The sequence below is a fragment of the Lagenorhynchus albirostris genome, chromosome 11, assembly GCF_949774975.1.
Source record: "Lagenorhynchus albirostris chromosome 11, mLagAlb1.1, whole genome shotgun sequence".
NCBI classification, from domain to species: Eukaryota; Metazoa; Chordata; class Mammalia; order Artiodactyla; family Delphinidae; genus Lagenorhynchus; species Lagenorhynchus albirostris.
The window spans coordinates 4,303,542-4,319,498 of NC_083105.1; the positions used below are offsets into that span (position 1 = coordinate 4,303,542).

Below are 15,957 nucleotides of genomic sequence, written 5' to 3' on the forward strand. Positions count from 1 at the left end.
TCACAAGATATTTTAGTTTGGTAACATGGCTGCTCAAGAAGATAACATGTTTTAAGCGTCTGCAGCAGGACCTCCCATGAGAGTTTTTGTGGATTATATTAATGCTCTGGGTGGTTACAAAGATTTTAGTGCTCACTTAATCCAGTTCTACCTCTGAGTGTGTGTCTATACAGAGAGAGGTACAGACAGACAGACAGACACAGGTCAATTAACCTCCCACCTCTTCAGAGCTGCTCTCGCAATTCCAGTGAAGCCCTGGCCAAAACCGAGTGGTGTGCCTTTCCAAGACTGGGGCTTTTTAAACTGAGGAAGACACGGATGAGCGTTTAACACTGTGGCCCGGCACACAGAGACGACCATGAACTATTCCTTCCCACTTACAGCCTTAACAGCGGGTAAGATGCAGGCATGGCTGGTAAACGTCACGGGTCTGGAGAAGCCCAAGTCTAGGGTGATCTGGGAAGGGAAGAGTTAACGGCCCCCACATTCCCTCACCCGCTCACTGCCGCCACATTCCAAAGGGACAGGGCTCAGTGACAACACAGCCCAGGACCTAAAGTGAAGAGGGACAGCCCTCCATTCTTCAGCATCTCTCGAATTAATTAACTGGAAATGAGTCTTGTCAATGTTTTGGAAAGGCAGAAGGGGTGAAAAGAGATTGCTAGAATTAATCACAGTGAGAAACTACTTCAGCTGCCTGCCACAGCCCAGAAAACCCCACGGGAAGAGACAATGAAGGGAAGGAGGCCGACCTGCCGAGGAGCAAGCGGACCCGAGCAAACTTCCAAGCCTTTGCCAAGGAAGGGACATGCGCTCAACAAGAGGAATTTATTATCTGCGGCCACAGTAAGTACAATATATCACTTAAACGCACATTGTATCCACGGGGACAAAAGCAAACCAGACAATTACATTTTTAAAGCAAAGAAACCACAGAATACTCATGTACTTTCACTTTTAAGCTTATACGCATTTAACTCTATTGTCTAAAAGATTCACGGGTTCTTGAATTTGTACTTAATAAATCTTCAAACACTCGCAAATTCACATACTGCGGAAGATGAAAAATCCATGAAACAGATTCCAAAAATTCAGTTTTGGATGGAGAGTTCATTCACTAAGAAGAAAAAAAACAAAACTGCAGATGTAACAGAGCTATTTACAAGAACAAAGGAAAAAAACATACAGAGAATTTTGGTCAACGATAGAAATAATGGAAAGAAACCTGAAACAACTCATTCAATATCATACAAGGAGTTTTGTGTTCTTTTCATTGCTGAACATTAGCTATCTTTTAAAGAAAGTCTAATTACTGCCAAAAACTTTTAGACCACGTGAAAATTTCGATACCATTTTCTATTTTTCCCCTAGAACGAGTTTGAAATTTCAACTATCTTAAGAAAATGGCAGCATAAAGCCTGAATGAAAAATTACTTGCAATTAAACTTAGGGCTTTCTTTGCCATCTTAGAAGGCAAAATTACTCCCATCCATGTCCTTATGAAGGAACTGTGTCACACCCAAGGTGATGGGGAAGCAGGGACCACTTTCTACAGACTGAAAGGGAATGACCACTCCTTCTGGCATACTTACCAGCTGAGGTGTGTCACTAGTGGACTTCAGAATCAGCTTGTCACCCCTCTTCTCAACTTCAAAGCCCACTTTTTTAAGCAGGGACGCGTCTGCCAGGCCCTGCTCCTCCATCTTGGCAATCAAGTCTTGGTTTTGGCTATTGTCCTCTGTGAGGTTTCGGATGGCGAGCACCACCCACTGGGTGAGAACTGGAACCAGAGTGAAGGAATCTGCCAATGTACTTTCCTGTTTTAGAACTTCCCACGAGCATTACTGGAAAAGGAGGAGAGGAGCAAGCAACCCTAAAAGCCCAGAACCAACACATTTTTCTTGAGGATGTGCTATGAATACGCATGCAAAGCGAGAAATAATTAAAAAGTTATGACAGGCATATACACATGTATGTCCAATGCGTGTGTGTGTGTGTGTGTGTGTGTGTGTGTGTGTGTGTGAGATGTCCAGCAACCGGCCCACAGAGATACTGAACTGAATGAACGAACGAGGAAGCAAAGGCTTAGAGCAGTCACATCTGAGGTGTGTGAACACAAGCCTGTGTGCAGGACTGCACATGCGTGCGCGCGCACACACGTACGTCGGATGATTATGTTACTGAGTCAGCAGGCCAGGAGTAAGAGCGCTACAGGATGAGGCATGAAGACGCCAGGCTGGAATCAGACAAGACAACCGTCTTGTTTAAAGTAAACCCAGTTACAGATAAGAACTGTTTGCTGGGAGTCACCATGGAATTTCCCTCATTCCATATTTTAAAGATGAAGGAAGACTTTGAAGGATTTACTGTTCAGTCTGAATCCTTGTGCCCTTGAGAAAGCATCTCATCCTTGTGCCTCACTGTGCCCTGGCCCTAATTTTAAATGTTGTGCGCAGCGTCTTTCACAGCAGACAGAAGACACCTTACGAAGAATAGAGAATCACTGCACTGTTTTCTGAAGTCTTTGATTTAGTTACCAAGAGCTGCGTGAACCTCACAAAGGCATTAAGTTGCGGCTAGATGTCCTTCTCTAAAGGCTGTATAAAAACTGCTGTAGTCTTGGATCCAGGGACACAGAGAGATACCAAGAACAGTGGGCCTGGCACCCTCTGTTGGTTCGGAAGAAACAAAGTGCCAAGCGTGGAACAGACACTTTTTCCAACGAAAAGAGGCCCCCCTGCCCAAGATCAGATGGAAGGTAGCAGGAAAAAAGCCCTTTCTCCTTATTACCAGACGTTTCCCATGCAGGCATTTCTGATGCCAGAACTGGGGCTCTGTGCCCCCAGAAGGTATGAGAGGCGGGTCCTTCAGCTGTTGAGTCGGCACTCCTGATCCCGTCGCGCGTCCCAGCACGGCGGTGAGGCTGGGGCCGAGACGCTTCTGGCTCCTCGTCTGGACACAGGAAGCCACAGAGAAAGGCCGCCATATGCACAAAGAAAGTGTATCAAACTGTTTCCCTAGTGCAATAACCTCAGAGGAAACTAAAAAGTGAGCCTGAGACTAAAGTTAGGCAAATGAAACACAGGAAATGCACCAGCTTCACGTTCAGGAAGCATTTTGTGGTTGCTCCCTGTCAGTCCCTCCAACACAGCCCACACTGGCCCGCAGTCCGATCACACTGGGGCCTCACACAGGAACCAGCTGCCGGCCGGCCCGCCTCCCCAGCTCCTCCAGGACGGGCCGCGGGGCTGCATGAGGAAGAGGACCAGCAAACGCTGTGGAGGAAATGACCCGCTGGTCTTAAGAGGCTTATCATCAAAACCACTCGGGGGTATGAATGGCTAACGTGTTCCAAAGGGCAAAGAATGGGAATTGCCGGCGCCCAGCTGATGTGTTTCTATAGTTAGCCGCCCCCTTTGGTGGGGAAAGTGTTCTCATCTCGCCATTGCCTGTCATCCTCTCATGATAAAGCCCAGGTCCTTCAGAAGACGGTACTCCTTTCCTGGAGATGAATCCACACAAGTACTCACAACACGTAAAACCTAAATCAGGGCTTCCCTGGTGGCGCAGCAGTTGAGAGTCCGCCTGCCGATGCGGGGGACACAGGTTCGTGCCCCGGTCCGGGAAGATCCCACAATGCCGCGGAGCGGCTGGGCCCATGAGCCATGGCCGCTGAGCCTGCACGTCCGGAGCCTGTGCTCTGCAACGCGAGAGGCCACGGCAGTGAGAGGCCCGCGTACCGCAAAAAAAAAAACAAACACCTAAATCTGCGTTTCTCCTTCTTTGCCACATCACCAAACCCCCACTTTGTGACAGGATAGAGAATAAAAATAATGGTCCCGGGCGACAGAAACTTCCAACACATCAGTAAATTTCTCAACAATGAATCATTTGCTACAACTGATTTCTCATGCAGGACATCATCATTACTCAAATCCATTTCCTCACTTGTTGTAGGAAAAGGGGGAGGCAGTGATCATGAGAACCGACTGGCGAAGCGAACAACTGAGGGTAAATTTAGGCAAGCCTAGAGAATTCTAGTTCATAGGTATAACTCTCTAACGCTAAAAGACAGATGCAAAAAGCTGCTTCCTGAAGCTTCCTAACCAGGAAGCTTAAATATAATTGAAAGAAAAGGGAAATTCCCAGAAATGCCTCGCAAGCACCTCAAAACTGGAGGGTTGATTGGCTCTGTAATCGAGGAATGTGATGCCAGCCTTGTCACTGCCAGTTGCCAATGCCGAGTGTCTCTGGGGGAAGGAACCACCATGCAGAGCTCGAACTGTCAAATGGTTTCAGTTACAGGGCAAATAAGACCCCTGCAGAGGGTCCCTGCATCCCTCTGTGCCAGGTGCCCTTCACACCCCAGGCTCTGTCAACATCACCTCGCCAGGCCCCACCTGTCTGTCCACACATGAGGCCCTGCCCCGGGACACGCCTCCCCTCACCTGCCCCTTCCCCACAGGGCGCACAGCCGAGCTCACGCTCCTGGAAGCCCACCCTCTCTGTCTCAGCCCCCCCTCGTCACCAGCATAAGCTAGGCGCGCCTGCTCTGTATTTCCAAAACACCTCCCCCCACCCCCTGCCCTTTTTTTTTTAACTAGTTCTCATCCCATTGCACTTACTTATCTGCTTAGGTGTCTATGAGCTTCTCAAGGCCAGGAGCCACACAGAATCCACCTCTAGATCCCCAGCACACAGCTCGGTCCTGACACAGAGTGGATTCTCAATGTGTTTGTTGACGTCATGTGAGCTATGATTATCTGTTTATATCTCCGTCCACCTGAACACCCTGTGAACTCCTCATAAGCAAGTCTGATGTCTTATTTACCCTTCTGTCCTCCGTTCCAAGAACGGTGCTGGGAAATGTTTGCCTGATGTCCAAGTGAGCAAACGCTATCTCCCACTCACCGTGTGCGTGTGTGTGTGCGTGTTTGTGTACGCGCGCGCAGGAAGGCATCGTGGCACTGTAGTGACCCACACAGGCTGTGCTTTTCCTTCTGCAGCAGTCCTTGGTGTGGTTTCCTGACTCAGGGCTTTGCAGGGTTGAGACTAGATGAAAGTAAATGCAACCTGGGCAAGGAAGCTGGACCGTGTTAATAAGAGGTCCATGACAACAAAACACGGGAGAATTCCCATGTGGACAGATGCAAGGGTGGATTTCAATCATGTTCATCTGCGGGGGTAACTAGCACATTTTGTGGAAGTCCCATAACGGTGTTCTAAGAAGTGTTTAGTATCTCATTTCTGTAGAAAAACTTACACGATCCCCGTTTTATATGCAGGAAAAAGGAGCACGGAAGAGGATGAGATTGATGACGATTTTCCTGATGGACAGACCCGCTGGGCCGCACGGCTTCAGGAACGGACGTGACCGTCACGTCTCCCACGGATGGGGCTCCTGGTACAGCCACCATATCAACAACCCAATGGAAGTAGCACTGGAGTCCAAGGCAGCAAAGGCAATCTAGTCTTCTTCCGAAACCGGTATTCAAAGGGCAAAAGACGTTAAGTGGAGGGCATGGGAGGGGTGGGGGGGAGGAAGGCCACACAGCCACAGTGGGGTCAATGCCCTTCCAGAACCTTGAATATCAGAGATAACACACGAACAACAGTGCAACCCCCAACACTTTCACTTAAATGTATACAGTTCATATTCTTTGTAAGTGAAACTGATCTTATTTCCTCTTTAAGGAGGATTTCACGACGTGCCGCTTCACGCTCTTCTTGGGCAGATACTAAAGATGTGCGCTACATCTCTACCCTAAACAAGCACAGCATTTTGGGGTTTGTACTGTCCGCCTATAAATTAAATACCACACAAAGGTCCTCTAATCTGTCCCTATTTCCAGTGGGAACATTTTGGCACTAATGTCTAGGGTCTCCGACTTAATAATAATTAAAAAACCAAATTTTAATAGTCGTTGCTTTCATAATGTTTGCGTCGAAAAGAGAAGCACGGAGAGCCGCACCCCCCGTCCCCGCCGTGAGCAGTGTCTGATGCCCAAGCCTGGCTTATGAATATGCACGCACGACTCCCCTCGTTAGCGCAGGAAAGGCCGAGCCTCGAGGGTCACAGGGAGATGAAAGCGTGCCCCGGTTAATATTCACATCACCCTCTTGTTCCCTCTCTACGGAGACAGAAAGCAAGCAAGAGTGGGGGAGAAAATTAAACATCTTCTAGAGCCTCTAATCCTTAACACTCGAAGTGCTTTATTGTCTGCTTGCCTTTAGAAAGACAGCTTCTAACGTTTCCATGGCGACTCCAAACAGAAGGCGTGAGCCTGTTTGTTACAAAACTGCCTTCAAAGAACCCTGCGATCAGCACTACGGTGAGGACTCGACAGTCCAGCCGGCTCTTCATCAGAACACGTGGTGTCTGAAGGAGCCACAGAGACGAGCGTGGGACTGAGCACCTGGAAACCACAGGGCCTGGTGAGTCCAAGCGAGAAGTGGTCCCTGCCCCACCCCCCGCCGAGCACTCGTGTGGTGGCAGTGGTGCATCGGGATTCGGGAGGACGCGGGCTCCACGCTGAGCCCTGCAGCCTTGCACCAGGTAGGTGAGGAGACAGGGCAGGGCAGAAGGATGTAGGCTGGGGGACTAACCGAGACAGAAAAAGAGTCCACAACCAGCAGATGTATGTGCCCAATTCACTTTTAAAGTCAAGTTAGGTGAGTTAAAACATTAAACCTGGAACTGTCTGATGAGAAAGACGCCACCTAACTTTCAGTTATTGAAATCAGTGCTACTTAAAGTCCTGCAGGTGCCCGGGACGCAGGCCCCGCTATGACAGGGACTCTGCTCTGGTCACTGCTGTTTCTAGAAGGCTGCTGAGAACAGGGGGTGGTAAATTATGGCCCATGTTTTTGCATGGCTGCAAGTTAAAAGTAGTTTTCATATTTTTAAATGGTAGGGGAAAAAAATCAAAAGAAGAATACCAATTTGTGACACACAAAAATTATTTGCAGTTCAAACTTCCGTATCCGTAATAAAGTCTTACTGGTACACAGCCATGCTCATTCATTTATGAACTGTTTACGGCTGCTTTCACGCCGCAGCGGCTGAGCTGGTGAGTTGTGATGGAGATAGTATGGCTAGCAAAGCCAAAACTGCTGACTAAATGCAGTCCTTCACAGAAAAGGTTTGCAAAACTCTGGCCTAGAACATGGAAGGAACCAATAAATATAAGCTTTTAAAGGAACTGGTACTGAAAAACTTAAACTATTTAAATTAAAACAATTTAAATGATAGAAGATTTTACTGACTTTTCAGGATATATATGTGTGTACAGACAAAACTATATGCGTAATATCTGTAAATGGTGTTTTATATATTAATATACCTGTAGATGTGTAATATATATATCTATATTTAATATAAAATGTATAATGTACATATAACAAATATGTCTACTATACATAATATCTACGTTTAATTTTGCTTCCAGGATATTTTTAAAAATTATTTTTAGACAACAAACCCGTTTATGGCAAGGAGTTTATGTACTGGCAAACTTTCCAAAGCACACTACTTAGCAGGCCACAGAACAGACGTCAGAAGCCTTTGATGAAGTTGGTCTGAGAACAGGACGCCCCATAACAGGCAGGACCATGTCATTAGGCTTCCACGAAACCATGTCCTCTTCTGCCACATCATGACAAGACCTCCCTCAAGGTGAGGATGCTTAATAAACAGCTTCCACATCTAAACTAGTACCTTCTCAGACTATGGTAAAACTGCGTAATTTTTCAGACTGCAAAGCAGTAGTTGGGTTTGAAAATGTTCTGGAAATGCTTTACGTTGCTGAGAACCAAACACTTCAAAATCTGGCAATTTCTGTCAGCCGAAGGAAAGAAAGGGCACGGAACGTGACACCGACAGGATGACTTCGCCTCCTGCTGAGATAACCAGCTCTGCTTCCCTCCCAGCCACGCGAGTCGGAGAGACTGTGCACCTCGGGGGCCACGCTCCCGGTGGGCCCAGGTCTCCGACCCCGACCCCGTCTGCAGGCGTCCTGACCCACCTCTGCCCTGCTCTTCAAGTATTCACTTTCTGAGGAGAGAAGAAAAAAAAAAAAGGCATTTCCCAAACGGCTGCCCAGGGAACCCCAGGTTCCAATGAGGCTCTGACTGCTGCAGGAGGAACCTGTCCAAACACGCCACAGGGGGCACCTGAGTGGGGCGAGGCGGGGGCAGAGGAGGGAGGGCAACTTACCTATGACACGGGGCACAGACAAGAGAGGGTCCTCGCGGAGGAAATAAACCTGAAAAACACCGTTAGTGTTCCTGTATGAAGTGCCAACCACTTCTGCCGAGGCGACTCTACCTCCAAACTAAGAGACACTTCACTGCGCAGTAAAGTGCATCCCAGCTCTGCCTTCATCTGCAACGATTCTCTCAACTTCCACGTAAGTCACTCAGTTAAACTACGCACTCTTCTCACTCAGAAAACTAAAGTGGAAGTCTTCATCGTGCAGACTGTGCACCCGGCCTCCTCTCACGGTGCTGGAAACCAGTGTGTGTTCAGTAACCAGCACAAACCACCCTTCGGGCTCCCTCTTCCTTCTCCAAATTGTTGGTCTATCTGATGTCTAATTTCCCTCTGCATTTTTGCAATTTAATACGAGGGCACATCTGTGGTTCAAGTGTTTCAGTGCCGTGCCGATGCGGACTGTTCTAGGTTTTGTAGTGTATCCTAACAGCGTTCATAAATCAATGTATGTGTACGCTCTCATTTGCCAATTAACGGCTAATCGTTAATACTGAACACGGTAGAATAAACCCCAACTAACAGCAGAGGGTGGGGGAACAAATAACTGGCAGATCTGTAAACTGCAGGTCACAGTCCGAAGAACGTAAGACAACACTGGTGTTTAATATGTCCTACAAGGAGGAGAGGCTTTCAGTCTTTATCGAGGGAAAAAGTCATCTCAGGAACACCACTGCTTGGAAAGCCGAGGCTGCCTTTCGGTCTCTTAAATCTCTAGGGAACTAGAACATCAAAGAAGTGGTACAAAGGCCCAATAAAACACTGCTGAATCTGACAGAAATATCCTAACGTATATACAAGGGTCAACCAGAGAAATGTTGTCTCTGTGCATAACCTGTTTCTTAAAGATTCTGGAACAAAGGCTCCATTCACTGTCCTCAGTATGCACGACTTGCTTTCCGTCAACCCAACGTCTAAAGGGAGAGACGAGCTGGTCCCAGCTTGAAGGCCCCTCTCGGGAGCCTGAGCCGCCCTTCCATCTCGCCAGGCCCGTCAGCGTCATCACGTGGGCGAAGAACCGCGGAACCACGGTCCTCAGCCTGGGCCCTGGCCGGGATGAGCCCTCTGTCCTTCACGAATCCCAGATGGCTAAAGCGCAGGCACCCAAGGCTGGCTGCTGCCACCCCGCCCAGCGAGCCTGTCAGTGTGGCGGTGAAGTAACGGGAAGATGATACCCGCTCGGGTCCGCAGTCACCACGCGCTCCCCACTCCAAAGCGCCTGTGGCCGAGCGAGGGCTGGGCGTGCAGGTGCCTCACACCCACAGGGTTTTGTGGTAAAGGGTCCTACGGCACCGAGACTAATTTTGTCCACTGCGCATTCTGGAGTCATCTCACTCACCACCTCAAAGCCGGGCGCGGTACGGGGCAGTCGGTCTGGCGTCTGCCACACAACAGGTCTCGGATCAGAGCCAACCACGCCACTTCTAACTTAACGCACAGGGCCTGGGGCCACCAAGCGGTTCCACGAGTATCTGGGGCAGGGCTAACGTCACTTCTGAGACTCCGCAGGGGCCACTGCGTGTGACGTGCTCAGCAGAGCCTGGCCTATGCCGGGCATGTAGCAGAGGCCCACGATACGGAGCAGGGCCTGTCCCATGGGGGGTCCCCCTCCCCCTCTCCTGGGTCCCCGCACGCTATACTGTCACCGTGTCATCCTGAGCCCTTCTATGGAACGTGTGCTCACCTGTGTGCAGGGACTCCGGGCTGGGCCACTGCAGCTCCTGGCGCACACAGGAGGAGGGAAGTTTTAAACACCTCTGGATGAATGCTCCCTGGTGCCTGGCCTCCGTCCTCTAACAAGGGCAGGCACCCCAGTTCTCCCGTCAGATCTGAGCTGTACGTGAGGCATCAGTGACACATGCACACAGACCCCACCCCGCGCTGCACAGCCTCAGCCTCTGGGCTGCAGGGGAGACCTCCTGAGGGATAGGCTTTCTGGACACAGTAAACTTCTCAAGGAAAGCTGCTGCCCCCGAGTCTCAACCCGCATCCAGGGGCACCGCCGGCAGCAAGCTGCACTTGGCGATGGCGCAGAAGGTATGACATAATCTGAGGTCCCTGGGCTCTGACGACTGAGAAGCTTATGAAGAGAAGCCGCACTTGGCGATGGCGCAGGAGGTGTGACGTAACTTGAGGTCCCTGGGCTCTGACGACTGAGAAGCTTATGAAGAGAAGCCGCACTTGGCGATGGCGCAGAAGGGTGTGACGTAACCTGAGGTCCCTGGGCTCTGACGACTGAGAAGCCAGTGAGAGCCCAGAAGAGAGAGCCCACTCAAGGCCCTGGCAGCCAGGTAGGAGGGTATTTCTATAGTGCTCTGTGCTCTTTGGAATAAAGGAATCGCTGGCTTGAATGAATTTCTACCTTCCATGTAAGCAAAGCTTTGCCAGAGGAATTAGCTTAAGTGTCTCTCATGTAAGCCAAGACTGCCAGTTTATCTGCATAAAATAATAACAGTAATAATAATAAAAGTAATGGCAGCAGCGGGCGTTATCACCTGCAGAGTGTACAACATGTGTCAGGGGCTGTTACAAGCACTCACAGAAAGTATTCAACCTTCACAAACACACCACCTGCGGGAGGTGTTAAAAACCCATTCTACTGATGAGAAAACTCATCAGACACAGGAGGCTGAGGCCCTGTCCGAGGTCACACACCTGCAGTGGGCGGGCCTAGCTTGGATGCAGGCTCCAGCACCCACCCCACTGCTCCTAAGCCGTCCTCAGGGCCCACAGCCGACGGGAGGACACTTGGGGGAGGCCCAGTGCGGTCCTTCCTCCGGCCAGTCTGACCGCGAGCTTCTGAGCTCTGCCCACACGACAGCGAAGGAGTAGCAGGTTTTATAACACTTGAAACAGACCCCCTTTCTCTTCAAAGAAATCTCGAAAGATAAGCTCTCAGATACCAGTCAGAGTGACTACCTCTGCAAAACGTCTTTGGAAGTAACAATAAACAGCTCAAAATGAAATTAAAATTTCGAGTAGAGAACGTTAAGTAACCCCATCCAAATTACGGAAGATGACTGTTGGTCTAGTACTAATGACATCTGACATTAGTAAAGCACAGCCAAGGGTCAGAAACAGTTCTAAGACCCAAGGGCGTAAATGAAGAACACAAACAGTGTGGCGCTTCTGGAGGACTGTGGACTCGACAAGACCCAGCAGGGACCAAAGCGTCAGCATACTGCATGTGCCTAAGCATCTGTTAGCACTGTCCTTGGTCCAAATGTCACTAGTCTCCGGGGGTGATGAACTCTATGGGTCACCCAGGCCATGCTGGTGGCCTCTCCACCCCTCCTCCCCTCCCAGCAGCTCCCAGAGAGTCCCCAGTCAAGAGGGGGTGGGGGCTTCCCTGGTGGCGCAGTGGTTGGGAGTCTGCCTGCCGATGCAGGGGACGTGGGTTCGTGTCCCGGTCCAGGAGGAGTGGCTGGGCCCGTGAACCATGGCTGCTGAGCCTGCGCGTCCGGAGCCTGTGCTCCGCAATGGGAGAGGCCGCAACAGTGAGAGGCCCAGGTACCGCAAAAAAAAAGAAAACATAAATATAGGAATAAAAAAAACTTGAACATCTTCATGACACAGGAAATCCAAATGGTCAATAAACCAAATGATCAACAAAAAATCAAAATGTACTTATTACTAATTAGAGTATTTAACATCACAAGGACATATTATACTCATCAGAATGGCGAAAATTTTTAAGTGACAGCATCAAGTGTCGATAAGGTAAAGGAAAGGGAGCTCATACACTGCTGATGGGAATAAAAACTGGTGCGATCAATTCCAAAAAGAGTGTGGCATCACCTAGAATAAAGCTGAAGATACGCAAGACACAGATTCCAGTCCTTAAGACACCTCATGCTCACGTGCCAGGATACGTGCATGGACGAAAAAGTTCACAGCAGCATTAACTGTGATAGCCCCAAAGTGGAAATGAGCCACATGTCCGCCAACTGAATGAATGAATAAACGTATCTTCTTGCAATGGAATACTATACGGTAAACTACATGCAACGGTTGGCTTGAATCTCACAATCATGCTTTTGAGTGACAAATGACAAAACAATGCAAGCCATGATTCCATTTATATGCATTTCAAAGACGGCCAACCCAAAGCACACTGTGTAGGCCGCATGCACAGGAGCTAACCAGAGGAGGGCAGGGATGCCTGATAAGGAGCTCGGATGGGGAGGGGCTCAGAGAAGTCTGGCAGTGTTTTTCTCCTTGACCTGGGTGTTGGTTACACATGTCTGCTTTACAATTATTTGCAAACAACACACATAGGCTCTTCCCACTTTTCGGTACGCACACTGTATTTCAAGATAAGTACAATTAAAAAAAATGAGGATGACTGAACTTGAAGTTTGGGTTGATTTGCCAAATGGCAATTCACATGTTCCCTCAACTAGACAGCCCTAAGAAATACTGCCCCGTAACTCCCCAAAGCTCCTCTGAATTCTGCGGCTTCCACTGTCTCAGTGATTCACAAGTGTTGCCCAGGATGTGCAGCCCACTCGCAGCCCGGGTGCCTGATGGATTGTGCATCAGAAACTTTCGTTGTCATTTTCTTCTTGAAAACCCATTAGGATTCCCTGGTGCTTCCTAATTACACCCAGAGGAAACATGTGAACAAGAGCTGTGCTAGTTTCTGAAGGTGCTTTAGGACAGAAAGACAGCAGAGTAGCTTTGATTCTGACATATTTTGGTTTCTCTCAAAAACTGGGAAAATGTTTTGACTTCTGAGAGGATTTTCCTATCCTTAACCAGAAAGTGCAGATCTCTCTCTGCATTTGACACAGTCTTCATTCTGTGAGCTTCCATGAGAATGTTAAAATGAGGCCCTTAACTAAGAATGAAGACATGACTCTCTTGTAAGCGCTGGCTCATCACAGTCACGTGAAGACTCTCCAGCACAGGGCTGGGCCTGTGCTGGAAACTGCGATCCACCTCTTAGCTTTGCTCTTGCCGGGCTTCTGTCCAGCAGCGAGGCTTCTGCACAGCACGGGGCCTGCTTTCCGCTGCACTCAGTTAACCCTGAAGAAGAGGTCTGCCCGTTGCCCACACGGCCTTTCCTGGCAGCTCAGAGGCCAGCTGCAGGCGTGGGGAGGGGGCCGGCCAGGGCTCACAGGCCACACGGCCATGCCCCACTCTGGCGGCCCCAGGGGCAAAGGCAACTTGTCTCTACCTCAGAGGAGACGTCCAGACCTGAGGACGGTAAGAATGGAAAAGGCGAGTATGTCTGAAAGTTAGCTTTACTTTTGTATGTTCTGAGTTTGCGACCATTATCCAAATGAAGTGGGGGTGATGTGGATCCCCAGAGCCATGAGGATACGAAAGGCCAGAGCACCTGGAGGCCTCCCTGCCCCTGTCACCCCCATGAGGCCGTCAGCTCCAGGCAGAAAGCAGGCCCCGCCTTCCCTTCGAGCTGCTCAGATCCACGAACAAACGTGGGAAAGCTGCCACCAGGGCTGGCACTGGGACACAGCCAGCCCGGCTGCGCTCCCCCGTCACAGCCCACGAGCAGGGCTGCCAGCCTCCTGCCCCGGCGGCTCCAGGGCCCGGCCCTCGGCACCCTTGTCTGTATCCAATGAGGGCCAACCTCATCCCTTCACGGGCTCACTCGCCCAGTAAGGGCTTTTTTTTTAATCTTCCGGTTCTAGACAAATAAGTGGTACAGAGAATCCAACACTTCCTGCTAAGAATGATGATCACAAAACGGACAGCCAGCCAGTTACTATTTAACGGTGGCGTGAAATGGCTGTGGCACACCGATGTTTGGACCAGGCCCTTCTCTGTCACTGCTACATTTGACTAAGGTCATTTCAGGCAAAAATACTGACATTAGTCAGGGTACCTAGAACATGTTTCTCTGCGCCAAACTCCAGCAACCCGACCTCGCAAGTGTCTTGCAAAATATGGATTCTGTGTGGCAGTGCTATGTAAGTACAGTGATTTAAAAACACATGCAAAGTCACTGCTCATTTTAATAAAGAACGCAAACGTAAAAAGAAAAACTGGGAATTAATTAACTTTGTCAGAAAATATACACATCTAAATAACAACGGCAACACTTCTAAAGCACAAACCACGTTCCGGGAAGTGCTCTGGGCACGCTGTGTGCAGGCAGTCATCCTTCTGTTCTGAATTCAGTGGCTCTTCTGAAGGCAGATCTTCACCCTCGGGGACCGCCCTGAGTATGACAGCCGGAGGAGTCTACCTCAACTACAACAGGCCCAGTGAGACAGCCTGGTAATGCCATTTGGGGAAAGAGGTGAGGTATGATTACCAAGCACTGAAACTTTGGATGTCCTTGTGCTGGTAAACTGTGTCCTGAATGTACTTTCAAAAGGCATCCGGCACATTCTTTGCAGAGACAGGCTCCCTGGAATCTGAGTTCAGCCCCACGAGAGGCAGTGTCTGAGGGAAACTGTCATGCAGGTGAATTTTAGGCTGATATTTCAAACTTACTACTTTATGGTCTAATCTATACGTCAGATATACAACTTCTGAAATACAGAGTCAAGACTTAACAAAAGTTCTTTTAAACTATACTTTATACTATAGAGAGACTGGGGAGGTGTGCAGAACGATTATGATGCAAACAGTGTTAGAGAAAAGAATTTTGAAAAACAAGTACTTGGTACACCCAGACAATGGAATATTCTTCAGCACTAAAGAAAGAAATGAGCTAGCAAGCCATGACAAGACATGGAGGAGGCTTACGTGCACTTTACCAAGTGAAAGAAGCCAATCTGAAGGCTACGTGCTGTATGATTCCAACTCTGTGACAGTCTGGAAAAGGCAGAAGTATGGAGACAGGAGAAGATCAGTGGTTGCCGGGGTCAGGGGAGGGACAATGCAGAGGTGGAGCGCAGAGGAGTTTTAGGACAGTGAAAATACTCTGTGTGATACTACAATGATGGATACGTGTCATTACGTATTTGTCCAAACCCACAGAATGTACAACATCAAAAGTGGACCCTTAAACTATGGACTCTGGGTAATAATTATGTGTCAACATAGGTTCAACTTCTGTTAAAAAAACAGAAGTGCCCCTCTGCTGGGGGTTACTGATGAGGGAGGCTCTGCACGTGTGAGGGCTGTGGGAAAATGGGAAGTCCCTGTACTGTCCTCCCAACTTTGTTGTAAGCCTAAAACTGCTCTTAAAAAATAAAGTCGTCAAAAGTTTTTAAAAGAAAACCAGAAGTAATATAACAATAAACAGATGTTTCATATAGTTTCTTTTAGTTTCAAAATTCAAAAGACTCAGGCTAGCAAACTCACAACTGCCACGGAAGACTATTAACGCGAAATCATTTAAGCGAGTTATTTCTAACGTGGTTTCCCAGCGACGTTCTTTCCCTAAAGTTTCGCTCATCAGACAGCATTTGTCAAATCAATCAGCCACAGGAGCGGATTCTTAAGAACAAAAATTAATGGCAACAAATGTTCGCGAAAGCTTTGTTTCTGGTTTGAAATTAATTTTATATGGCGGCACTTAAAACACTGATAGTAACGGCTGAGAAGTAAAATTAAGAAAACACGGTGTCACCTCAAAGCCAGGTGGCTAAGGCAGCCAGGGAGTCGAAGGGAGCAGCTTCCGAGGACCCTGTCTCACTACTTCTGGTGTGAGGGCGCCTTGCCCCGTCCCCACCCAGGCTGAGTGGGAGCAAGGGTGACACAGTTCACGCCAG

The 15,957-nt window shown here is 48.9% G+C and overlaps 2 protein-coding genes across 5 annotated transcripts in view; one reads left to right on the forward strand and one right to left on the reverse strand.

The window, feature by feature from the left end:
• The window catches only part of WNT7B (Wnt family member 7B), a 120,766-nt gene extending 109,113 nt beyond the window's left edge, over nucleotides 1-11,653 (forward strand). Inside the window, exons 5-8 of one of the 4 annotated variants that reach the window (XR_009543598.1) lie at nucleotides 5,286-5,487; nucleotides 5,695-5,787; nucleotides 6,235-6,435; nucleotides 7,449-11,653. The gene's annotated coding sequence lies outside the window, so the exon portion shown is untranslated. The remainder of the gene's footprint in view (nucleotides 1-5,285; nucleotides 5,488-5,694; nucleotides 5,788-6,234; nucleotides 6,436-7,448) is intronic. The other 3 variants (XR_009543597.1, XR_009543596.1, XR_009543599.1) reach the window with 3 other exon arrangements.
• The window catches only part of ATXN10 (ataxin 10), a 153,687-nt gene continuing 138,544 nt past the window's right edge, over nucleotides 815-15,957 (reverse strand). Inside the window, exons 11-12 of the mRNA XM_060166900.1 lie at nucleotides 1,593-1,780; nucleotides 815-1,117 (exon numbers count right to left, since the gene is read on the reverse strand). Coding sequence (XP_060022883.1) covers nucleotides 1,115-1,117; nucleotides 1,593-1,780 — 191 coding nt within the window. The 3' untranslated portion in view covers nucleotides 815-1,114. The remainder of the gene's footprint in view (nucleotides 1,118-1,592; nucleotides 1,781-15,957) is intronic.